Source organism: Macrotis lagotis, chromosome 5, assembly GCF_037893015.1.
Source record: "Macrotis lagotis isolate mMagLag1 chromosome 5, bilby.v1.9.chrom.fasta, whole genome shotgun sequence".
Taxonomy (NCBI): domain Eukaryota; kingdom Metazoa; phylum Chordata; class Mammalia; order Peramelemorphia; family Peramelidae; genus Macrotis; species Macrotis lagotis.
In genome coordinates, this window is record NC_133662.1 from 273,512,983 (window position 1) to 273,539,257 (window position 26,275).

Consider the following 26,275-nt stretch of genomic DNA (forward strand, 5'->3'; position numbering starts at 1 on the left):
AGCTACTAAGCGTCAAGTGTCTTTGGGCAAATTGGAACTCGGGTCCCCGCCCCCCCCCGGTTCTCCCACCCAAGGCACCCCACCCGGACCCTCTGCTTGTGCCTCGGTTTCCCCCTCTGTAAAGTGGGGGGCGGGGAAATCCTACGTGACGCGCGCCCCTGCCCGGCCCGCGCGCCGCCCTCCCCAGCCTCCCCTGCCCCGCCGGCAAAACAAGGGCCGATCTTGGCCCACAACAAGCCTCGAACCGCAGCCTCTGTCCACAATCACTTTATTGAGAGTTCCTTCGGGGCGACGCGGCCTGGTGATGGCCAGGGTGGGGCCTCCCGGGTGGGCCCACCCACAGGTCACCGGGTGAAGGCCAGAACCAACTGCGAGGACAGAGTGTGCGGGAACATGTCCACCGGCACGGCCCGGCCCAGCCTGAAAGGCTCTCCACGGAGGTCCTGGCCGGAGGGTGCGGGACGGCACAGCCTGAGACAAGGGAAGGCCTCGGTCAGCCCCGGAGCCCTGTTTGGGGACCCCCACCCCGGGCCTCCCTCACTCACTGAAGGAAGGCCTCCATGTCTTCCCGGTGGGGTCGACTAGAGATGAACACTAGCTTCCGGATGGCCGGGCAGCCTCGGATGGTGCGAATGACCCTGGGAGCTGAGGGCAGAAATGGGGATGAACAGCAGAGCACGGCCGCCTTGGGTCCAGGGAGGGCCTTGGGAACCCTCCACCTGGGGATGAGGCCCGTGGACACTTACGCAGTCCGGCGCTGGCCGGGTCCACCAGCGCCACAAGCACCTGACCGTCCTCTGGAAACTTCCTGAGCCGAGCCACGGCCTTCTCCACGTCCTGTCGCTGGCATTCCCAGTTGGCGATCCCTGCAGGAGAATGGGACTGCCCTCCAGTGTGGAAGAGCCTCTCCCACCAATTCCCCTCCCTACATCCTTCCTGGACCCGACATGGGTTGGGGGAATGGGTCTGGCTGGCTCTGTAAGGGGCAGCCTATGGATCATTGAGCCTGACCCTCCTCACAAGGTTAAATAACAGGGAAGAGGATTTTAATCCCTCTGTTCCCCAGATTGAAGTTCCTGGACCCTCTGATTTGGGTAGATTTATCCATGGGACCTAGAGGATCGGATGGGGATCTGTGGACCCCTGGAATCTTGTTTGGGTCCCCTGGACTAGGTGACTAGCATTCTGGTGAGGGCCAGGCAGGGCAGGCCTCTGGACCCTCTGTCCCCTGCTGCCTGCTCACATCTCTCAAAGAGGAGTCCACCTCCCAGGCCCTAGTCCTGTACCATTGAAAGCTGCACTCCACCTGGCATCTTCCACAACTTGCCTAACCAGTCGCACGCTGACGACCTGGGCTGCCCGCTGAGCCAGGGAGAGGCCCGTGGCACCTGTATGTAGAAGAGGTAGAGGTCAGGGTCATGGAAGAAGGCCACAAGACTCCTTTCTTCCTCCTGCTACTCCCGGGTGAGACACCACTGACCTGTGGCGTGGCTAAGGTCAAGGATGACTGTATTTCGGTCCACCCCGCCCAGTTCTGCCACAATCTGGAAGAGAGCCTCAGTGGCACCTGTATTCAGGGGGGAAAAGGCCCCTGGAGAAATGCGAAGTCTCAAGCCCAGGACATCCTCGAACAGATGGGGTTCCCCTGCTAGGAGCTGGTAGCGGTGGAAGCAGGAGAGCTGTGGGTCAGGTGTGACCCTGGAGATAGAAACACAGCAGCCATAGGAGGGCATCTTCCAGGGTACTGGGAATGGCCCCCATGAGCAGCCCCAGCCCTGTGGCCTGACCCCTGCCAGACTCACCTCTCTTTCAGGTAAAGGGAGGTCAGGTCACACCCAGATCCTTGTCCCGACATGAAGAAGTCCTTGACTTTTTCTTTCTGACTCCGGATGGCTTCCTGCTTGGACCCAAAGGAGGAGCTGTGGACAGTGTAAGCAGCCCTGCCCCTTGATCCTACAGCAGCCTGAGGTCGCGCCTGGGCGTGGAGCCCAGTGCTGCCCTGGGGTCTTACCTGACTTAGTCCCTCTGCATGAAAAGTAATGATGGCCATAGTGTGGCCTTGCCTGCTGGTCCACACCCTGAGCCGACGCCAGGGCCCAAGTTGGCCAATGACAAGGCTGGGGTCTGGGGGTGTTTGTCGCAGAAATGCCTCATAGCACTATGAAGTCAAAAAGACAGAATGGTTCCAATCCTCCTGTCTTACAAGAAGGGAAACCGAGGCTCAGCAGAAAGGGAGACCCCCCAGCACCCCTGCCTGGCTTGACATCTATGTTTGAGCTGGTTAGGAAGGAATGGTGATGTTACAATCTGTGTAGCTACCTTCCCTCTGCAGAGTCCAGGAGTCCTGGGTTCAAGTCTGGCCTTTGAGTCATGCTGGCTGGATAACCCAGGGCCCACAGAGCCTCCTAACAGGGGCAGTTCAGAAACAGACCAACCCAGTGAAAATCTGACACCCGCCTCCTCTCACACCCATGGTCCCCCACCTGTCATGCCAAGGGCAGAGCCAGAATTCCTAGGGTCTCCTTCATAGCTTCTCCCAAGTGAATATAAGAAGCCCCCAGTTAGATCTGGAGGTGAGCATCTGACATGGGTCCAGACAAGCCTTTGAGTGTCCATTCAGCACCTCTTAAGCCTGGGGCTACTGTTAGCAGAAAATGGAGGAGCAAGGTCCACCATAGCCAAGGCCTCAGTGTGTTCTGCAGACCTCAACTTTGTCACAAGGGAGTAGTGAGGGTGAGATTAAGTCTGGCCTGGGACCCACCCCTTGCCCTCACCAGCAGTGGCATCGCCACCCATAGCTAGTGTGAGGCTCCCCTGGACCCTTCTGACCTGGGCCACCTGGCAGTGCTTGGCAGGAAGAGATTGCAGATGGCCAGGAGGGACACAGAAAATCTTCTTCCCTAGGAAAAAGCAAATATTTATATTTGGCCTGCTTTCTTCCAAAGCTTTCCAGAAACAGGACCTGGTGATCCCAACCCAGCAGGCTCTTGGAGGAACCCAATGGTTCCCATTCATGATGAGACCCCATCTAAGACAGTAGAGTCTGGAGGTTGGCAACTCACAGGAAGGAAAGGCCCTTGAGCTCTCATGATTAGTTGGCTTGCTCTTCCCCAAACCTGTGACCCCTCATCCACTCTGCCTCTTACATCTTCTTGCAGGCTCTGGGCAGAGGCTGCCTCCTCCCAGAGGCCTCCTCATCTCCTTAGCCATTCATGCCCTCTCCCTCCTCTGGTGGCCAGCGTCTGTTTTCCCACCTGATGCTTAATAAATCTTCATGGATTGGAGCAGACCCATTTAGGGCAGAGCTACCAGTCAGAAAGGCAGCTTGCTTTCAGGAGAGTTGGAAATGAGAATGTCCCCCCCAGCTGTTGCAGAAAGATGGCAAAAAAATGGCCTGGGCTAAGCAGAGGTCTCCAAGCCCCTCTCTTCTGCTTCCTCCCTTTCCTGCCCTTGTCTCTCAATGTCGGTCTTTGGCCGCAGACTTACCTCCAGGGGATCTCAGGAAGCACCCCACAGTCCTTGGGTGTCCAGCTGGGCCCCGGTTTACAGAGAAAACAGATTTGTTTCTGTAACCATCAATGACAGGCTGGCAAGAGTAAAAGATTGTGAGAGATGGAGGGGAGGTAACAGGTTAAAGGACAGGAAGGGATTGACATTCTGAGGGGGACAGCAGAAGAACATGAGTCTCATGAGGAATGGGGCTGGAAGGGACTTGGGATCATCTGGGGCCACTGGTTGGCTCCTAAGGCAAAAAAAAAGAAACTCACCGATGGAATGAAAGGCTGGAGGAAGGTATCCAGATCTTGGGCCTCTGCCACCCTAGTGCCCAGCTTGTGGAGTTGACTCTGGAACTGCTCCAAGGTCTTCTTTGTCACTTCAAACTTGACCTGCAGCAGGTAAAATAACACAAATCTCTTCATGACCCTGTTGGTCTTCCTCTAGACCCTTCAATAATTTCAAGCTCAAATTACTCTTCTGCCACCCACTAAACTGCATCCACTGGCCTGAGTCTGGCATTCAAGGCTCTCCACAGTCAGGTGCTCTATTTCCCCTCTACTGGGCCTTTGCTTTTCCCAGCAGTCCCTGTGCCTGCGATGGCCTCCTCTCCTCCAAAGCCACTGTGAGCCCTTTTCTCTGGGAGTTGCCCTGATCCATGGAAATGGCAGGTATTGGGGTACTGAGTCAGAAAGATGTACAAGCAAATCTGCAAGCCACAGAGGGGTGGTGGAGCTCACCCTTCCACAGAGATGGCAGGCCATCTCTCCAGAAAGTCAAGGGCCAGGGCCAAGACAAAATCAGGGAAGGTTTGAAACTTGCACATATCAGGAAAAAGAGTAGCCCAACAGGGGCCATGGTTACCCCTACATCCTTGGGTTAAGTTCAGAGATACAAAGGGTGGGAACAGAGAAGAGCACTAATGGAGGCAACCACAAGAGACCACTGGATTGTAAAAAGCTCCAATTTGGCCCTCTCACTGTCACCACTGGCAGTGGGGACTGGACTCAGAGAATCCCCTGAGCAAACTCGACCCAAGAGGGTCTAAAAGGAAGAAGCCCAGGGCAAATGGTGGGAACGTCTGCCCAAATGCTCATCCTATCTGCCATGAGGCCCTGTTTTAGCAAAGGCTTTCCATCTGGGGATTTTTACATGGAAGAAATCCTGGGCCCAACTCTCTTCAGCCCCCCCCCTCATAGAGAAATTTCAAGTTGTGCAGGTAGTCCCAGTGCCCAGGACCTAAGCCTGGGATTCTAGGGAAATGAAATCACACAAAAGAATCCAAGAGAGAAAGAGGGATAGGTCAGCAGAAGCCAAGCACTCAAAACTAGGATGAGGCCCAGGGCGATTACCCCTTCTTGGAGTCAGAGGACAAGGGAAGGCCTCTTCTGCAGATCCTGTGGGTGCATATTCTAGTGCTTAGCCAAGAATCTGACCCCTACCTTTAGTTGTTCATCATAGTTCAGTCTCCAGAGGGGCAGCAGTTGATCTGCCAACCTGAAATAAATCCAGGCCTGAGTTCCACTCCTCTATTTATCCATCTCCCATCCATCTAGTTATCTATTCTTCCATCTTCTCACTCTTTCATACATTTATCACCCCACTCATCTGCCATCACTGTTTATCCACCCATCCATCCACCCATCTGTCTATCTATTCATCCATCCTTCCATCTACCCATTTACCAATCATCTTCCCACCCAGGAAAACTTTCCCAACTTCTCCTCTGTATAAGACTATATCTGGAAAAACTTTCTAACCCATTTTATCTCCTTCCTGTTTTCATCATTTCTTTCCTGGTCCCTCTAGAAGAAAGGTTCCCTTCCAACTCCCACTCCTCTCAATAGATCACGATGAATTTCTTTCCTGATAAATACAATGGCTCTTTCTCTTTCTTCCTTCTTGACTTCTTTATGGGAGTTTGATCCCATTGACTGATCACCTTGTTCTCTGGTCACATTCTTCTTTCTGGGTTTTTGTGACTCAGCCCTCTGCTGGTCCTCTTCCCCCGTCTGCCCCTTCCTCAGTCTCCTTTGCTGAGTCCTTGTCCTTGCTCATGCTTCTACACATGGATGTCCCCCAAGGCTCTGTGTTGGGTCTTCTCTGCTCTCCTTACACACCCATTCTCCTATTGTCCTCATTAGCTTCCACAGGTTCATTGAGCATGTTTATGTGGGGAATTCCCAAATGTGGGTCTCTAGACCTAGTTCTTTCCCTAGGCTCCTGATCTTCATCCTTCCCAGGTCTCTAAAGGGCATCCCCAACACACTCCTCACCCTGAGGCCCAAACCCACTCCTCCTCCGACTTCCTCAGACCTTCCTATCTTCCTCAGTGGCACCACCGTCCTCCCAGTCATTCAAGTTTACAGCTTGGGAGCCCACCCAACATCCAAATAGTTACCAAGTTCTCAACCTTTCTTCTGGTCCAGAGAATTCCAATGGCCTCCCTGATATCTCTCCACACGACTGTAAATCTAACCATTTCTGAACAGTTCTGAGGGAGGCATGAGAGCTCTCAGGCGCTCCCCATTGCCCCTGGGACCCAAAGTCCTTAGGATTCAGCCTTACCTGTCCTGCCAAAAGCCCAAGTCTTGGCTTGCTTGCTCTTCCTGACTCTGCTCTGATGCTGCTTGGATGGAGTTTCCCTTCCCTGCTGAGGCCAGGGAAGCCTGACACTGCCCCTGGGGGCCCCAGGCCCCCCAGAGAAGCAGTCTCCTTTTGGAACAGAGAACCCGGGAAGACAGGATGACCCTCGGGCTGGCCATCGGTCCTTAGGCCCGAGACTGCCCAGAAGCTCTGAGACGCAGAGGCCCTAGCCTCCCCTCCTACCCTTGGCTCTGGCTGGGCTCCCCTGAGGGTACGGGGAGGCTCACCCCCGGACTAAGAGGTGGGTAGTCGCTGCGTGAGAGGCGTCCTAAAGGGAAGGGGCTGCGTCGTGGGGGAGGGCAAAGGGAGCGGTCCAGGGGCCCACGGCCTCCCTTCTCTGGGCAACTCCTTCCAGAAGCAGGATCAGCACTAATGAGGCGCCATCTAGGACCAAGGGGAGAGGGTCAATGCCGCAGTGGGGGCGGGGCCGGACTGGGGGGCTTCTCCCCTCCCGCCAAGGCCGGGGGGGGGGGGGGGGGGGCACGGTTGTGACCTGGAGCCGCGGCTCCTCCGCAGCCGCTTCCGGGAGGGGCCCCGCCTCCAGGGCGAGGGGCGGGGCTCCACGGCAGCCTTGGGGAAGGGCCCCAGCCACCCCCAACCTCGGGGGCTGCACCCCCGCGAGCCTGCGGTCCGGGCGTCAGCGCCACGTTCTCCTCGGGTTTCCCAGTCTTGGGGTGCCGGCTCCCGAAGTGCAGCCGCTCTCTGGCTGGGCCTGGCCCACTTGGGCCTCCGCCCCGGGCTCGCCGGCATCTGGATACATTGTATCCCTCCCCCCGGTCCCGGCAGGGCCCACGGAAAAGGGCGGCCGTGCCCTGGGGCCTCCTCTGGGGCAACGCGTGGGCAAAGGGCAGTGACCTGCCTGCCTGGGCAGCTTGGAGAGGAAGGGCGGGACTGGGGGGCGAAGGCCCTTCCAGGCCAAACACACCGGTCCGTGTTTGTGCCGGCGAGAGCAGAGGCAGAGACGTGGGCAGAGCTGCCCCGGGTGCTGGATTAGAGGGTCAGTCCTTTAGTCAGGCACCAAGCCATTCTGAGCCAGCTCCTGCACTGGTGGGGGGGACACAAGAAGCAAAGGACATCACTAAGTCTTTAGGAGCTGCCAACCAGTAAGGAAGACAGTGTGAAGCAAGGACTAGAAGACAGCAGAGGGAAGGCACGGAATTAAAAGGACTCAGGAAAAGCTTCCTGTAAAGGAGGGAGTTTAGCTAGAACTTGGAGGAAGCTGGGAAGTGAGGAGAGGAGGAATGAGAGCATTCTAGATGGGATGGGGGGGTGGTGGAGACAGCCAGACTCTAAAGGCACCCGATGTCCTCACAGGTGGTGCTTTGTGGGAGCAACGGCAAGGAGGTCCGCGTCATTGCATCACCGGGCTCTCCCAGTCAAGGCAAATGACTTTACATTCCATTCCCTTCCATTTTCTCCTGCAGGTTACCCCATTTACCACCCCTATTATCTTCTGGAGAGAGAGAGGGTAGAGAGAGATTTTGGAAATGTGAAGAGACATGCAGAAGAATTTTGATTCATCCAAAGGAGTAATTATAAAAAGTCACTGGTGTTGGTTAAATGTCTTAGAAGCCACACAAGTACAGTAGGCTGAGGAAGCTAGCTGGCAAAGTGGACCTGAAATTGGGAATACCTGAGTTCAAATTTGGCCATGAACAAGTCTGTTTCCTCTCTGTAAAATGAGCTGGGGAAGGAAATGCCAAACCCCTCCAGTATCTTTGCCAATAAACCCCCCCAAATGCAGTCCTGTAGAGTTGGACAGGATTGAAACGACTGGATGATGGGCTAGTTAAATAAACTCAAGGCCACAAACTACTAGAGTAAGAGCTTTTAATCAAGAACTGCTGAGGAAACAAAACATTCTGGAAGAAGACAGGATTTGACCAACATCTTGCAATATATATAGCAACAATAACAAATTAGAAAGGAATAAAACTATCTAAACATAAAAGGTCTCATCCTTAAAAAAATTGAGAAAAAGAGAAAGTTCTTTCTTTTACAACTAATTAGTCATAGGTAAGAGCTTATACAAGATGGCCAATTTTGAGACTATGAAATTTGAATTTAAAAACACTGACAAGAATTAAAATGCAGTCAGACTAAGAAAACCTTTGGACTAGAGGGGGGAAAGTAACTGTAAAGTTTTAATATTCAAAAACCTACAGGGAATTCATTTTAGACAGGCATTCCCCATGAGCCAAATCTCTACTACCAGAACAAAACTAGGGTTTGTCATCTCCCACTCATCAAGTTGGCAAAGATAGTGAAAGGTGGATAGGAAAAAAAGAATGCCAGAAGGACTAACATCCTGCTGGATGCTGGACAGTTCTAGAAAACATTTCACATTAGGAAGTAAGAAAAGCTACTGCTGAAATTTCTGATCAGATTAACCATACTACTGGGCACTAGAGACAGATGAGTCAAAATGTTGGCAGAGAATAATCTACAGAAGCAAAAAACTGCATCTTGTTTGGGGAAGATGGCAGAACAAATAAAAAAAAATCCTAGAATATGACCACTGGAAAGAACAACAAATGCTATAATAGAAAGACTGTCATGAACATAAAAGCAGGAACAAACAAGAACTGAGGTGATGATGCTGTGAAGGAGGCCATTGTTTCAGAGGAAAGACCAATGGGACTTCTTTATGAAAAAGAAACTAAAGGATGACAAGTTCCAGGTGTGTCTGTCTGTCCATCTGTCTGTCACAATTCTCCCAGTAGAGGGCACTCCTTCTCTGTATTTCTTGAAATGGAAATAGGATCCTCTGGGAAGAGGTTAATTGGAAATTGACTTCAAAACAAAATATCAACAAAAAAGTCTGTAATGGAATTCTCTTTTGAAAGTACTGTCTCTTGGAGTTTTGGTTTTAGGTTTTTGCAAGGCAAATGGGGTTAAGTGGCTTGCCCAAGGCCACACAGCTAGGTAATTATTGACTGAGGTCATATTTGAACCCAGGTACTCCTGACTCCAGGACCGGTGCTCTATCCATTGCACCACCTAGCTGCCCAAGAAAGTTTTTTTTTTTTAAAGAAAAAGGTAACTGTCCAATCATTCTAAGAAAACCCACAGACAAGAGAAATAAAGGAAGAAGGTCAGGCTGAAGATGTTCAATCAAAGGGAGGGACAAAAGCATGTTCTGAGGAAGGAGCATAGGGTCTGGGGTGAAAGCTCACTTTGCCTCTGGCTGCCTGGGTGACCTTGTAGTCACTACACTCCCATGGGTCTTAATTTCCTCACCTCCAAGGTTCCTTCCCCATTTAGGGTCCTAGGAGTCACACCAATTTTGTGAGAGCTTCCATTTTATGACAACCTGAACTTTCTGCCACAGGCCTGAGATGAAGACAGAAGTGACTGTCCTGTGACTGACTAGCAAAGGCACTGTTGTCAAGGGTTCTCCTGTCTGGACAGCTTCTCACCTGAACTCTCCTCTCCAATGTGCCTCTCACCTGACTGTAATTGGAGGATTACCACCAGCTTGGACAGTCCTGTTCAAAGGAAATGGGAGTCTTGGGGTAAAAAGGCAATGTGGAAGGTTCCAACCAAGCTCAGATCTCCAAGAATCACTCCCAGAAAGGATGAAAAAGAACCAAAGATAAAAGAGATTGAAGGAAAACCAAAAGAGAAACCCTTGACTGATGACTGCACAGGGAGTTGGCTTTAGGAGTTAAGGTCTTCTGGTCAGGTGGGAGCCAGAGGGTGTGATCTCCAAGTTTTGATGCCTTTCAGGTTTTCTCCTCCAAGGTGTTGGTTGCCCAAATCTATCTCCCAATCCAAACTGTTGTGGTCTCTGACCAGTTCTCTTCCTCCACACCTGTCCTCCAGGATCTAAATTTGGCTGCTCCACACTCTGCTCTCCACTTTCCCTTCACATAAAGAGGGCCATACCCTTGATCCTGTTCTTTTAGTCCTTGATTTGGGGGTACCCTCATCCCCTTGTCTCATCATCAGTCATGACTTGGGTTGGGTAGATGGTAGAATTGTTCTGACCAACTGCCTATCTCCTAAGCATGGGAACCAAACTAAAGGAGAAAGTCATACAGCTTGGTTTATATCTGGTACAACTTTGTGTTACATCACCTCCTTGATTCTGCAATTGGCTCCCCGTAACAGCTGCCCCCAGCCTTTTCTTCTGTCCTCAATGCTCTTACCACATCCCATACCCCATCACCTCTCATCTGGACCAATTTATCCTCTGACTCTTGCCATTTTCCTAAGTCCCAGTTCTGACTAGAGAGCCACTAATTGCTCCCTGCCACCTCCGGACTATCGCCCTCCTTGGGCATTTACAGCCCTTCCTGACCTGGCCCCTAGTTTGGGCCCTCCTTGGTCTTCTTGCATCATACTCCTCTCTGGCTTCCTTGTGGTTCTGTCTCCATACCTCTGAGTAACCACAATGCTGACCTTCCACTTTCTTTAACTGCTCCCTGTGTCTTTCAGGGACCTAATGATTTTCCTGTCGACTCCCCTATATATCGTAGGTGTCTCATGAAGACTTGCTGAATTTTCCCTGAGAAAAGAAAGTCCAATTGAGCCTCAATGTCCTTCCGCTGGCACCCCTCCCCGCCATCACCTGCTAGCTGTCCTTCTGCCAGACAAACTTGCTGCCCAGATGGCCTTTTCTCTGCCCTCAGCCACTATGGCACACTATGGCACACACCCTACTTTCTCGAATCCTTTCTCTTTCCAGGTAGGACCCTGCTCCCATCAACACTGACACCTTGGGGGGGGGTGCTGTTCTCTCGTTGGCCTTCCATGACAGTTGACTCTTCTCCGGACAGATCTCCTCCCACGGGATCAAAATGCATGACTGCCAAGGGCGCAGGCAGCGAGGCGCATCCACTGGCGCCAGGGTACTGGGGTTCCTCTATCGAGGAGCGGCCTGGAGGCGGCCAACGCCCGGGTCCGCGCAGCGCAAGGAATGTCCCGGGAATGGGGGGCGGAGGCTGCGCCGCTCACAAGCGGCCGGGCTGTGGGGCCCCGGGCCCCCCGACCCCCGGCCCCCGACCCCAGGCCCCGCGCAGAATCACCTCCGCGAAAACGTGAGGGCATAAAGGAGCAACAGCAGACCCCTCCTCCGCCGCTAGGCCACACGCCAGGCCCGGGAAAGGGCAGGGGCGACCTCGGCCAGGGCGGGGAGGGGTCACCCCGACTCCCCACGGGCCCTCGGTCTGGCGGGACCGGAAGTGGAAGGGGCGGAAACCTCTGCGAGGAGGAAGCGGGAGTCACGTGGGAGAAGGAGGCGTCCGTGGCGGTTTCCTCGGCAGTGCGGGCGGGCGGAAGTGGCGGCCGAGATGCGCACGGCTTTCTGGGAAACGTAGTCCGCCCCTCGCGGCCGTCCCTCTGGCGGCCTTTGCCCCCCTTCCCCCGAGGCTAGGCCCCGGGGTGTGGGGAGCGAGGGAGCGGGCCCGACAGAAAGGCGCCGCCGCGGCTCCGGAGCCCCCGAAGCTGGGCCTGGGCCGCAGCGCCGCTGGGCGGGAGGAGAGGAAGCGGGCCGGGCCCCCGCCCCCGGGCCAGCCCCCCGCCCCGCCCCCCGGGCCAGCCCCGCCCCGCCCCCCGGGCCAGCCCCCCCCGCCCCCGGGCCAGCCCCGCCCCGCCCCCCGGGCCAGCCCCGCCCCGCCCCCCGGGCCAGCCCCGCCCCGCCCCCGCCCCCCGGGCCAGCCCCGCCCCCGGGCCCCCAGCCCCCGCCCCCCGGGCCAGCCCAGCCCCCGCCCCCCGGGCCAGCCCAGCCCAGCCCCCCGGGCCAGCCCCGCCCCGCCCCCCGGGCCAGCCCCGCCCAGCCCCTCGGGCCAGCCCAGCCCAGCCCCCGCCCCCCGGGCCAGCCCAGCCCAGCCCCCGCCCCCCGGGCCAGCCCCTCCCCCCGGCCAGCCCAGCCCCCGCCCCCAGGTCCAGCCCAGCCCCCCCCCCCCCGGCCAGCCCAGGCCCCGCCCCCCGGACCAGCCCCGCCCCGCCCCGCCCCCCGGGCCAGGCCAGCCCCTCCCCCGGCCAGCCCAGGCCCCGCCCCCCGGGCCAGGCCAGCCCCCCGGGCCAGGCCAGCCCCTCCCCCCGGCCAGCCCAGGCCCCGCCCCCCCGGGCCAGCCCAGCCCAGCCCCCTCGCGGAGCATCACCTGGGAAGGTGAGGACACTGGGGGGGCCCCCGGCCCGGCCGGGTGTGGTGCCGGAACCAAGGGAAGGACTGGACTCGGGGCCAGTGAGTGGCCCCTGCGGGCCCGCCTGGCCCGAGCCGCGGGTGACCCCAGGGGGGGCGGCTGGGGGCTGAGGGCACGGGTCACTTCCCGCCAGATTAAGTCGGGCTGGGGCCGGGGGGGCGGCTGCCCCGAGGCCGGAGGGAAGCAAGGACCGGGGTGAGGGTCCCGGGGATGCCTCGTCCCTTGGAGACCTCCACACCAGCGCTGCCTTGGTTTGGGCCAGCAGCCCCCAAGACTCGCCGCTCGCACATTCAGCGCTTGCCGGAGAGATGGTGAGGGGGCCGTGGGGCCTGGGCAGCGTCAGGGAGGGTTTTCTTTCCTGGGCAGCGCAGCAAGGGGCGCCGGGGGCCGGGGGCCGGGGCGTTGTTTGCGCCGAGCCTGGTGGCTGTGTCGGGGGACATTTGAAACAGGTGGACCAAAAAGAAATGTCAAAAGAAATACTTTTGCACAAATATTTACAAATGAATCCATCCTGGCATACAGGGCCTGGGCCAAAACAGCCCAGAGGTTGGGCAGTGGGGACCAGTGAGCTTTGACGTGCCCCCTTCAGAGATGGCCAGTGTGGCAAGGGTTTTTTGATTTGTTTGGGGGGGGGTTTTGCGCAAACTTGTCTGCAGTGAGGTTTTGACTTTAGGTTGGTGATGGTGCAGTGGTTTTCAGTTTGATCACTATAGGACTGCGAAGACTCACCCTTTTGAAATAATTAGCCAAACAATCGAGACATGCGTTGCTTTTTAAGAAAATTGTTCATTTAAAATCAGAATAAAGCTCTTGGTTTATTTGTTCTAATAAAAGATTGTAGGAGCTCTGTGGTGTCCCTGTCTGGTTGACTTTTGGGAAAGGAAAGAAGACGGGCTCACGAGGTATCAGGCTCCCAGCTAGGTGGTTTCGTCTTCTTAAGCCCCAGTCCAGTGGTAACTTTTACTCTGCCTATATCTCATTAGAATCAACAAAGGTAAGTGAAGGAATTTTTTTGAGATCGGACCTCAGGCACAATCCCAGGAATAATAAAGGAAACCTTGCCACTCTTTGTGTTTTTGTTGCTGGCCCTTGCCTGCTGCTTGGGAGGGCATTCATTTGGGCACATCCAGGTTGGCAGGGATTCTTCTCCTCTGGACAAATCTGTCATGGGCTCAGCTTTTGTTTTGGCAAGGCTGTGTTTGGGTATTTTTCACGTTTTGTTCAGTGAGGCAAGGAGTGCTGGCAATGCAGAGAATTGTGAAGGTATCAGAAACAAAATCTGTTAAATGGGTGGAGGTTCCCACTCTTGACTCTGCTTCCCGTGGACATTGTTGTTTGTATCTTGTCCCAATTTTCCCTTTCACTTAACTTGGGCTGGATGCTTTTGGGCAGGAAATGACACGTTTGTTGAACTTGAAGAGTAAGCACCTTGAGATAGGAAGGCCCTACTGGTCTTGCCATTGGGGGATACCTACCTCCAAGGTATAGGGCAACTCCCCAAGCACCACCCTCTGTCCAGCTTACCCCAGAATGGTATTTAATAGGAATTTTCACCCCTCTGGCACTCTTGCTTTTTCCAGCCTGCCATTCAGAAGGTTAGGAGTTTCTCTGGCACTTCCTTAATCCACATGGAGCACCATTGGCCTGGTTAAACCAAGCCTCATGGCTGCCTGCCCTTTCTCTCCCTCTCTCTCCCCTGTCTCATCCCATCTTGTCTCATCTCCTCTTCTTTTCTCTTCTCTCTCTCTGTCTCTGTCTCTGTCTGTCTCCTTTTTCAGACTTCTGTTGGCCTACCAAGATTAATTAGTAATCCACGTGGCTTTTCTTTAATCTCTTCTTACCTTTCCAATTTCTTTTGTGTTGTAACTTCTTTTAATAATTCTCTATTTTCTTTTTTACACCTGCATTTCCAGGTCAAAAGAGTCATTCTTCACAGATGGACAATCAAACAAAATCGGCAGCATTTGGAAACAACGTTTTTGGAAAAATTGAGCCATTAAAGTAACAGAGAAATGCATTTCTTTGGGAAAATAGAGTTGTTCACTGAAAGTATACATGAATAAAAGTATTATTAAAATCAGTTGTTTATTATTTTTCATTGTAAATAAACTGATTTGTTAAAAGAAGTCTAGCAGTGAGTGCTCCCTGGGGGTGGGGTGTCTCAGGACTTCAAGCTCTAGGCATGGGGATGGTGTTTGATAAGAATAAAAAAGGGCACCTCCCCAGCCTGAGATGTTTTTATAACCCTCAGGCTGAGATTTAGCCAAGTCTGGCCAGCCAAAAGAAGAGAAAACTGAAGCTTTGAACTTGTCTGCTTCCAGGGAAATGCAGCCAGTCACCTACCATTCCCAGGATGGCCAATCTGGATTTTCTTGCTCGAGGTTTATAATATTAGTGTGGTCTGTATTTTGTTCTGATTATTTCACATTTAACTCCACCAGATTGTAAACTACTTGAGAAGAAGGAGACTATCTTATACTTTGCCTTATATCTAACAAATTTTTTTTAAAAAAAATTTTTCTCCAATTAAATATAGAAGCAATTTTTAACTATTTTTTAAAGTTTTGAGTTGCAAATTCTATTCCTCCCCCCCCCCCCGAGTTGGTCAGCAATATGATATAGGTTTTATATATATATATATATATATATATATATATATATATATATATATATATATATCACTAGTATCTTATTTTTACAGTTTCCCTGATTTTTTTTTTTTCATGAGACTAAGGATGCTGGTAAGCAGTGCAATGAAAAAGTTGGCTAAAAAATTGAGAAATGGTTTGTAAAAATTTGTAAAAATCATTGAATAGGTTTGATGCTGAAAAGAGAATTATGGTTTTCTTTCTATATTTATTCAACTTGACAAACCCAACTACCAATGGATCCAAAGGGTCCTGTCCATGAATAGGTCTGCATTAATGAAGGATTCTTGAGGAGGGAAAATTCTGTGGTTCATGTATTATCCTGCTTTTTAGACTTTGAGGATAGTGTCCTGCTGGCCCCAGCAGTTTCTCGAGGCTGACTATACCACTGGGGCTACCAAAGGAGTGAGGGAATGAACCCATCATTTAATAAGTGCCTACTGGGTGCGGGTTGTTGGTGGTTGGTTTTTGTCTTTCCTTCTCAATTTTATTAATTTCTCCTTTGATATTTAAAATTTCTAATTTGGTATTTGACTGGGGATTTTTGATTTGTTCTTTCTCTAATTTTTTTAGTTGCATGTTTAGTTCATTGATTTCCTCTTTCTCCAATTTATTCATATAAGCATTTAGAGCTATAATATATCCCCTGAGAGTTGCTTTGAATGAATCCCATAGGTTTTGGTATGTTGTTTCATTATTATCATTATCTAGGATAAAATGGTTATAATTTGTTTTTTGGTCCACTCATTTTTTAAGATGAGGTTATTCAGTTTCCAATTTGCTCTGGGTCTAAATCTCCTTGGCCCAGTATTGCATATGACTTTTATTGCATTGTGATCTGAGAAAGATGTATTCACTATTTCTGCCTTTCTGCAGTTGATCATTAGGTTTTTATGTCCTAGTACATGGTCAATTTTTGTATAACTTCCATGTACTGCAGAGAAAAAGGTATATTCCTTCCTATCCCCATTCAGTTTCCTCCATAAGTCTACCATATCTAATTTTTCTAACAATCTATTTACCTCCCTAATTTCTTTCTTGTTTGTTTTATGGTTTGATTTATCTAGATCTGACAGCAGGAGGTTGAGGTCTCCTACTAGTAGAGTTTTGCTGTCTATGTCTTCCTGTAATTCTTTAAGCTTCTCCTCTAAGAATTTGGGTGCTGTCCCACTGGGTACATATATATTCAATATTGAAATGACTTTATTGTCTATGGTACCTTTTAGGAGGATAAAGTTTCCTTCCTTATCTCTTTTAACACTATCTATCTTTGCTGCTGCTTTGTCTGAGATAAGGATTGCTAGCCCTGCTTTTTTTACTTCAGCTGAAGCAAAATATATTTTGCTCCAACCTTTTACCTTTATATGTATCTCTCTGCTTCAAATGAGTTTCTTGTAAGCAGAATATTGTAGGATTCTGGTTTTTAATCCACTCTGCTATTTGCTTACATTTTAAGGGAGAGTTCATCCCATTCACATTCAAGGTTATGATTACTAATTCTTTATTGCCCTCTGTGCTATCTTCACTCTGTATTTTTCCTTTCCTTCTCAGAGAGACCAAAATGACATCTCTATGTTAGAATTAAATCTGACTGGCCAATCAGACCAAGCACAGGGCTCCACCACAGGTCTGGCACAAATAGACCCTGGGAACATTTGTGGAGGATGGGAGGGGGTTGGGGTTCTTTGAATTTGCACAGTACATTTCAGCTACTACATTTCTGTTATGCTCATGGAACACACTACCTTCTCTGATGAGGGCATCATGTTGATCTTGAGTGACCCAGTATCGCTTCTTCTGACCCCCTTGTGAGCACTTGCCCTGTGTGAGCTCTCCATAAAACAGTCTTTTTGGCAAGTACGTTTGTCTTTCAGACAACATGGCCAGCCTATAGTTGCACTCTGTAGTAATATTTGAATGCTTGTTCAGTTTAGATTGAGAAAAGGACCCCAGAGTCTGGTATCTTCTACCAGACTGGTCTCAGTTTTCTAGCATGACTGGTAGACTGTTCAGGTTTCACAGGTGTATAGCAATGAAGTCAGCACAATGGCTCTATAGACCTTCAGTTTGGTAATCAATCTAACGCCTCTTCTCCCACACTTTCTTTCAGAGCCTCCCAAATACTGAACTAGCTTTAGTAATGTGAGTGACAACCTCATTGTCAATGTGATCCTCCATGGAAAGGACACTTCCCAGGTGAGTAAACTTGTCCACAGGACTTAGAACTCCATTTCCTGTAATAAATGGTTCCACATTAGATGGTGTGGTGCTGGCTGATGGGGCACCTGGGTTTTCTTGGTGTTCAGACCAAAATGAGCACAAGCAGCAGAGAATCAATCCATACTTTTGTTGGATCTCAGCTTCAGAGGCTACACTGAAGGCACAATCATCTGTAAATAGAAGATACAGCATCAACATTCCTTGTACTTTGGTCTTGGCTCCACGTGTCACAAACATTTAATTTGTAAAAAACGATAATCGGTAAGTGCAATAAAATGAGGTCTGCCTGTATTCTAGATCCCAGGTCCTGTTGCTGTTGGTAAGTTTTATTTTAAATCAGTGGTGTCTAACTTAAACTGAAACCAAACTGCAGATTGACTTAGAAACCCCCCAATTGACTAGGTTTGTTTCATCTGTTGTTTATTTTGTTCAACATTTCCTAGTTACATCTTTTTTTTTTTGCAAGGCAAATGGGGTTAAGTGGCTTGCCCAAGGCCACACAGCTAGGTAATTATTAAGTGTCTGAGACCGAATTTGAACCCGGGTACTCCTGACTCCAGGGCCGGTGCTTTATCCACTACGCCACCTAGCTGCCCCTCCTAGTTACATCTTAATTGGGCCTGGCCAGACATTAGGAGCTTCAGCTGCAAGTGACCAATAGGCAACTTCTCCATATGGAAATTACTCTTTGGTTATAATTGTTATTGATATTATATTTTTCCAAATACATGAACATTTTTCAACATTCATCCATATGCATATGTGGGTTTTTAAATTCCATAATTTCCTTCCATCCTCCCTTCCTACCTCTGTCCCCTCAGCAGTGAACAGTCAGGTAAATATTGTACACACACATTTGTGTTAAACATGTTCATAGATTAGTCATTTTCGGTATGAGGAATTAAGACGAAGGGAAAGAAATACATAAGAAATTTTTTAAAAGGTGAACCTATTGTTCATCAGATTCAGAAGAGTTTTGTTTTGGTTTTCTTCCTCTGGATGTGGATAGCATTGTCCACAGTTGGTCTCCTAGGATTGTCCTAGCTCTCTGAACCACTGAGAGGATCAGTATCTTCAAACTTAAATGGTCAGAATTAATCACTTGAAAATACCCAAGGATAATCTAACTTACAATGAGCATCATACATAACCACACTGGATCCTCATAACAAATCTATGATAGGGCAGAGCTAGCATTCACATCATATTCACAAGTCAGGACATGAGCTCAGAATGGTCAAATGATTTGATCTAATCCTAGTAGCTTAGACTAGAACTCAAATCCATTGACATGGTATGCTCAGGCTAGAGTACCTGCACTTTCAGTTCTTTTTTTTCATAGATGTAATTTGCTATATATATATATATATATATACATACTAAATAATATTCATACTATTTCATGATATCTTATATCTGTAAGTAATATATTTTCCATAATGATTGCTTTTAATCTTTTTTTTCCTGTTGTAGCATGGTAAGTGAATACCAATACTGTATATTTATTTGAATTATAAGAGATTTTGTTTCACTATTAGTCCTCTTGTAGTACATGGGGGTTTTAGACCATGGTCCAAAGGATTGGACTAAAAATTTGTTAATGGTACTTTAAGCAGTAAAAAATTGCCCAATTAGAAGTGTGTGTTTCAACTATAATAGAATTTTTTCTGCAACGATACCAAATTGTCATGATCATATTAATGCAGTGATATCACCACACTCTGACAGTTTCTAGGAGCAAAAATATAGTCTTCCTTTCTCAAATTGATATCAGATTGTTTCTACACTTCCAGGAAGGCTAGCCATGCATGTGCAAATAGTGATGGGCATGCATAGAATCTCACTGGCTATCTGTCACTCCACTGGTGCAGATCTGTCATTCCTGGATTAATTTGTAATAGCATCTCATCTGAGCTGTAATCAATCCAGGTGTTATAGGTTTGCATTCCTGCTGCAAAGATGGCAGGCTCTTTGAAAACCATAATGAGATGGTGGAGAAAAGCTAGTTTCCTTTGGAAACATTAAATAAAGTCTTTAAACTCTTACTGGAACAGCAGAAGTAACAAAAAAAATGCAATGAAACAATTTTCCAGCTTAAGATAAATTTAGAAGGACTTCAGGAAAGGTTGATTTCACTTGGGTAGAAGGGGAGCACAACCCAGCACAGGTGACTCAGAGGGCCAACTATAAGGCCACAAGCCCCAGTGCAGTAAGAAACTGCTGGATCACCCTAGCACAGTGGACAAGTCATCAGCCCCAAAGGCCTGGCAGAGAAAGCCAGTGTCCAGGCTCCTGGCCTCTAGCACAAGAAGCTTGGGATAGTATCCTGTATATCCCAGGAGCAGAATTCAACTTTAAAAGTCACAAAATAAGTTAGAAAATAAAAACCAAAAAAGCCCTTATTATAGAAAGCTATTATTATGGCAGGAAACATCAAAACACATGCTTAGGAGAAGACAACAATGTCAAAATGCCTACCTATGAAGCTTCAAAGAGCAATATGAATTAGTCTCAAGCCCAAAAGTCCTCTTGGAAGAACTCAAAAAGGATTTTGAAAACACAAGACAGGTGAAAAAAAAGATCATAAAAAGAGTCAAGAACTTGGAAAAGGAAGCACAAAAATTGATTGAAGAAAACTGCATTAAAAAATTAGAATTGGTAAATTGGAAGCTAATAACTCTATGAGACATCAAGAATCAATTAAACAAAATTAAAAGGATGAAAAATAGAAGAAAATATAAAATTCCTCACTAGAAAAACAACTGACCTGAAAAATAGATCCAAGAAGGAGAATTTAAGAATTATTTAAGTATCTGAAAAACCAGATCAAAAAAAAAAAGTCTAAATAGCATTTTCAAGAAATTATCAAGAAATCTGCTTTGAGATCCTAGAACCAAAGGATAAAACAATAATTGAAAGAGCTTACTGATCATTTCCTGAGATATCAAAATGAAAACTCCAAGGATTGTTGTAGCCATATTTCAGAATTATTTGTTCAAAAAGAAAATAAAGCAAACAGAAACAATTCAAATATCAAGGATCCAAAGTTAGGATTACATAGGATTTAGCAGCTTCTACATTAAAAGACAGAAGGACTTGGAATATTTCAGAAGGCAAAGAAACTTGGATTACAACTAAGAATCAACTAAAACTATAAAAATTGAGTATTAACTTTCATATTCAGGGAGTATGGACATTCAATGAAATAGGAAATTTTCAAACTTTCCTGAAGAAAAGATCACAGCTGATTAGAAAATTTGATCTTTAAATGCAAGATTCAAAAGATGCATAAAAAGGTAATTAGAAAAGATAAAAACCATGAATCTTGAAAACTAGATTTACATATGTAATTGGAATAAATAAAATAATATCTTCAGAGATGAGAGAGAGAGAGAGAGAGAGAGAGAGAGAGAGAGAGAGAAGACCATGGTGACTAGACATATAAAGTAGAAACTATCATGGAACCTCAAAGTCTTCAATAAAAACAGACTTTGAATTTTCCCTCATTGCAATGCTAAGGATGTTTTCTTATTTGAACTTATCTTCCATTAATATTATGATTCTTTTATCTGGCAGTTTTTGAAAGGAATTGGTTAGCAATGCAGGTTAGTCATTCAGGGAACATCAAAACAAAATAAAAAATAAAGTTATATCTTAAGAAATTCTATCTTTACAAAGGTTGTTATATAAGTAAACATTTAAAAAAGCAAAGTAATATGTGCAACTGACCTTCAAATTCATTTATCATTTAATATACAACTTGCCATGAACTGATGCTGAGTAGAGTGAGCAACAGAAAAATCTTTATAGGGAGCTAAAAATGCTGAATTACATCCCTTATCCAGGGGTAATCATTTTCACAGTATTCTCTTTATTCTTTTCCCTCAACCCTCCTATCTTCCAACTTTCCTACTGCAATCCCAATGGTCCAGCTACATAAACAAAATGTAAGGGAATCCTCTTCAAATTTAACATACTCACATTCCTTACTAGAATATTCAATTTGCTTCAAAGTCCTAGGAGTTCACTATGTGACATCTCTCCTATACATACCCTTCTCTCCCAATATTGTCACATTCTTGGTTCAGGCCCCCTTCACCTCACATTTGAGGTATTTAAGAACCTGCTGGAGGGTCTAGCTGCCTTTTCTCCCCCAACTAATAATTTCTCCACCCACTTGTCAAATTCCTTCCAGACTGTGAGCTCCCTTGCATCTCTATATGTTCCTAATACTTTGCACAAGGCCTTCTACATGGCAGGCACTTAAATGTTTGTTGACTTGAAGGTCTAAGAAAAAAAATCTTATATTGGAAAATCTTTTTGCCCTTTTTGAATTTCATGTTCCCAAATTCTAGACAATGATTTTTTAAAAAAGATCATAGATTATCCATGGAGGGGAGTTGAAAGGCCATGGAGTACAGCCCTTTCATCTTAAAGATGAAAAAACTTAGACTTCATAGTTCAGTGACTGACCCAGGAAGCCACTGCTAAAATTACCTGAAAAAAGAATTCCAAGGCAGGTTTTCCTGATCCCAAATCTAGTGCTTGCTTCATAACTGCACTGGATGGACAGTTGTTTCTCAGGTCTTCTTGGTTCTATGGTGCTTCACTTTGCTCAAAATAAGAAATCATATCTTCTCTGGGAATTGGAAGACCTGAGTATGAGGAATGGAAAGAAACTTCTAATTTAGTTCTCTTTAGGGAAAATGCTGTGGATGAAGAACTGTTCCATTTTGAGAAACACTTCATTATGTTCACAAATATTAGTCTATAGTCACCCATTAGTGCTTATAAGTAACCCAAAATAAGATGAGTCATATTATTGAGATGTACAACCTAGGGCACCTAGGTAGTGCAGTGAATAGAGCACCAGCCCTGGAGTCAGGAGAACCTGGGTTCAAATGCAGCCTCAGACACAATAATTACCTAGCTGTGTGACCCTGGGCAAGTCACTTAACCCCATTGTCTTAAATAAAATTTTTTTTAAAAAGAGATGTACAACCTGGTCTGAGACACAGCCATGTTCCCTGACCGAAATCCTGTTGTGCTTCATTATGGAAGAAACTCTTAATCCCAAAACTGGATAAAAAGTTTTGCTTGATTTTCTTAAAAAAAATTGATATATTTCATTTTATGTCACTTACATTAGTCCCTCATAACCCTTCCCTTTTTCTGTCCCAGAGAGTCATTCCTAATAACAAAGCTTCTTTTAAGGAAAAGAAAAGATGGGAGAAGAAAATAAAGATATGCGTGTATATCTTTCCATAGTTCCTCTTTGATGGCCAAGAGTGTTTTTTTTGTAATATTCATTTTTTTATTATTTTATGAGTGTGACTCTGGATAAGTCACATAACCTCTGCCTACCTTGGCTTCACAATTTTTTAAAGGCTATATAAGTGTAATTATGTAAAATATTTCCATATTAATCATTTTGTACAAAAAGGCTTGAAAGAAAGTGAAAAATGCCATGTTTCAGTATTCAATCAATATCAGTTCTTTCTCTGGAAGCAGAGTTTCATCATTAGTCCTTTGAGATTTTCTTGGATCATTGCATTCTTGAGAATGGTTAGGTCATTCACAGTTAATCTTTATACAATATTCTTGCCACTATGTACAATGTTCTTCTGGTTCTGTTCACTTCATAATACATTAGTTCATATCTTTCCAGGTTTTTCTGAAATCATCTTGTTTGTAATTTCTTATAGCACAATAATAATCCATTCCTCAACTGATGAGCATCCCTTGAATTTCTAGTTTTTAAACAACACAAACTGCTATAAATATTTTTATTCAAATCAGTTTTTTTCTCCCTTTTTTGTATGTTTTTGGGATACATAGTAGTGGTATTGCTGGATTAAAGGGTATGTGCAGTTTTATTGCCCTTTGGGCATAGTTCCAAATTGCTTTCTAGAATGCTTCAATCAGTTCACAACTCCACCAACCATGCATTAAAGTCCAAGTTTTCCCCACATTCTGTTATTTTCCTTTTTTGGTCATTTTAGTCAATTGATGGGTGTGAAATGGTTTCTCAGAGTTGTTTTGATTTATATTTCTCTGATCAATAGAACATTTTTTCATATGATTATAGTTTTAATTTCTTTGTCTGAAACCTGTCCATTCTTGTCCTTTGACCATTTATTAATTGGGGAATAACATATTTTTTTTTATAAATTTGACTCTTTTCTCTATATATTTGAAAAATGAAGACTTTATTAGAGATACTTATTCCAAAATTTTTTCATTTTTCTGCTTTCCTTATAATTTTGGTTGCATTGGTTTTATCCATGCAAAAAACTCTTTACTTTTATATAGCCCAAATTATTCATTTTATATTTCACAATGCTCTCTAGATTTTCTTTGAGCCTAAATTCTTCCATAAATTATCCATAAATCTGACAGATGAACTGTACCATGCTCTCTTAATTTGCTTATGGTATCACCCTTTGTATATAAATCTTGTACCCATTTTAACCTTATCTTGGAATACCATGTGAGATGTTAGACTTTATTGAGTTTTTGCCATACTGTTTTCCAGTTTTCCCCAACAGTTTTTATCAAATAATTTTTTATTCCAAGTACTTGGATCTTTGGGTTTATCATACACTAGATTATTGTGGTCATTGACTATAATGTAATTCATATCTAATCTATTCCACTGATCCACCACTCTTTTTCTCAGATCAAGATTGTTTTGATAATTACTGATCTTTAATACAATTTGAGTTTTGGTAAGAATAGATCACCTCCTTTCACATTTTGTTTCCTATTTATCCTCTCTGTTTCTTATTTCCTATGTCTCCTGCTTTGTATATGTGTTTACATGATGACTCTTCCATTAAATTGTAAGCCCCGATCAACCTGAAATAAAGATCATTGTTGAAATCACAAAATTTAGTATCTAATGGAGGCAAAGGGATTACAATCTGGAACCATCAAGGTGTACTGAAGTAAAGAGCACCCAAGAGGAAAGCAGGAAAGGAGTGCAATGGAAACCCCAACCTTGACAAAATGCCACAAAAGTCCATAGAGAAAACTGGGGGAGGTTGGGGAGTGCCCCCCCATAGGGTCCATGCTACCTGGTGCTCCCAGCTCTCTCCTGTGGGGAAGGTTGTGATGCTCTTTATTCCCCATTTTCTCTCCTTTCACCTTTCCATTAGGACTCAAGTTACCCACACCCTCTGCCTCTGTAGCCTTCTCCACTCTGGTGCTTGTCTGTGATTTCTTCAAGCCCAATTGCCCCCTTTTGCATTGTCCCCATTCCATTTTTCATAAATTATCCATTCACTTGATGCTAAAAGCAGGATGTCTGTGGAAAGTGAAAGAGTCAAGCAGATCAAACTCTTTGGAATTATAGAGATGTAGACTCGGAAAACCCTTGGGAAGGAAAGGGACCACCCTCACCCTTCTCTCCCTTTCCCCATTGCTCCCCACTCCTGGGGAACCCTGCTGAAAATGCTAGTCAGAGAGATACAGTGTCTATTGGATTTAAAGATGAAAGAAAAAGGGTGTGGAGCACTTGAGTTCCAAGTTTTTGACCATAAAAAACTGCTTTGAGGGGGAAAAAGTCTCTTCTCCTCCCTCCCTTCAGGTGTGAGGAGAGCTGGGCATGGTCTGGCTGAAGGGGGGGGGGTGTTTCTCTAAACAGTCACAATAAGAAGAAAGCCCCTTCCTTCTTGCTGGGTGTCTCTTGCTCAGGGGTTTCTAGCCCCATCCTTCTTCCTGAGATGTCTGTAACTATTCTCAGCCCCCCACCCCCATGGTTTGTTATATCCTTCATTCTGGAAGATGACCAAAATGACTTCACTATGTTGGAGTGTGTTCAACTGGGGTGAATCTGACCAGTATGAGCTCAGGATGCTCTAACACAGGTTGGGCACAAATAGGCCATGGGAACACCTGGTGGGGGGGTGTCTCTAAATCTGCATCTCAAGTTTCTTTTGGGCTACTTAAATTCTGCTTTGCTCAAAGAGCATAGTACTTTCTGATGAGGGCATGCCATGCTGTTAATCCTGAACCAGTGTCTCCCATGCTGAACAATCAATTCTAAAGTTCTTAAGAGACTTTGAGTGTCCTTGTGTCACTTTTTCTGACCAGCTTGTGAGTGTTTGCCCTGGGTAAGCTCTCCATAAGTAGTAGTAGTAGTAGTAGTAGTAGTAGTAGTAGTAGTAGTAGTAGTAGTAGTAGTAGTAGTAGTAGTAGTAGTAGTAGTAGTAATATAATGTTTATCCTTCATTCTTGAAGAAGACCATGGAATTAGGGAGTTGATGTCACCACAAACACATGAACTGAATTTGAAGGAGTTGCTGCTGTGGTAAGTCACCACCCTCACATTCTCCTCCAGAGCCATCTGGGTCCTGTGCCCAGATATGAATCAGGATGACTGGAGATGGCCCTGGATGTAAGACAATTGGGGTTAAGCCTGAGGTCACACAGCTGGTAAATGTCAGAAACTGCATTTTAACTCCCATCCTCCTGATTCCAAGGCCAGTACTCTATGCACTGTACCATCTAACTGTCCCTTTCTCCATAAAATAGTCCTTTTGGCAAGCATATGTTTGGTATTTGAACAAAGTGCCCAATCCATCTTAGTTACACTTTCTATAGTAATGTTTAAATGCTAGGCAATTTAGCTGAGAGAGGACCTCAGTGTCTGGTATCTTCTCCTGCTAGGTGATCTTCAGAATTTTCCTAAGACAATTCAAATGAATACAATTCGTTTCCTGTCATGGCACTTGTCCAAGTTTCACAGTATGCAATAATGAGGTCAGCAAAATGGTTCTGTCCACCTTAATTTTGATAGTCAATCTAATATCTCTTCTCTTCCACACTTTCTTTCAGAGTCTCTCAAATTCTGAGTTAATTGGCAATGTGTGTATGTCAACCTCATCAATGTGTACTTCCTTGGAAAGTATACAGACAGGGTAAGTGAACTTATCCGTAGAATTCAGAACTTTTCCATTTGCTGTAACAGATGGTTCTACATATGGATAATCTGTATTTTTTTTTAGTATTAATTGTTTGGTCAAAATGAGCACAAGCAGCTGAGAATCTATCCATACTTTTTTTGCATCTCAGCTTCAGAGGCTGCATTGATTGAACCATCATCTGCAAACAGAA

The 26,275-nt window shown here is 46.6% G+C and overlaps 1 protein-coding gene and 1 long non-coding RNA gene across 7 annotated transcripts in view; one reads left to right on the forward strand and one right to left on the reverse strand.

The window, feature by feature from the left end:
- Positions 1-226: 226 nt before the first annotated feature.
- On the reverse strand, positions 227-11,634 carry LOC141489195 (tRNA (uracil-5-)-methyltransferase homolog B-like). Of its 3 annotated transcripts, none has more exons than XM_074189977.1 (14): positions 11,172-11,634; positions 6,064-7,185; positions 5,897-5,989; positions 4,938-4,992; positions 3,768-3,887; positions 3,487-3,586; positions 2,830-2,900; positions 2,012-2,158; positions 1,803-1,897; positions 1,481-1,698; positions 1,287-1,388; positions 747-866; positions 546-645; positions 227-471 (listed from the first exon to the last, which is right to left on the reverse strand). In XM_074189977.1, exons 2-14 carry the CDS (start codon positions 6,258-6,260, stop codon positions 345-347), a joined length of 1,545 nt encoding a protein of 514 aa, XP_074046078.1. In that variant the 5' UTR covers positions 6,261-7,185; positions 11,172-11,634; the 3' UTR covers positions 227-344. The 3 variants fall into 3 exon arrangements, with proteins under 3 accessions (XP_074046078.1, XP_074046079.1, XP_074046080.1); XM_074189978.1 differs by having other exon boundaries at positions 6,064-6,525; positions 7,067-11,634; XM_074189979.1 differs by lacking the exon at positions 5,897-5,989 and having other exon boundaries at positions 228-471; positions 6,064-11,631.
- A 548-nt stretch (positions 11,635-12,182) lies between these two features.
- The window catches only part of LOC141489200 (uncharacterized), a 45,995-nt gene continuing 31,902 nt past the window's right edge, over positions 12,183-26,275 (forward strand). Inside the window, exons 1-3 of one of the 4 annotated variants that reach the window (XR_012468940.1) lie at positions 12,183-12,256; positions 17,049-17,134; positions 25,997-26,079. This is a non-coding gene — a long non-coding RNA (uncharacterized LOC141489200). Of the gene's footprint in view, positions 12,257-16,320; positions 17,135-23,365; positions 26,080-26,275 lie in introns of those variants that run through there. The other 3 variants (XR_012468939.1, XR_012468941.1, XR_012468938.1) reach the window with 3 other exon arrangements.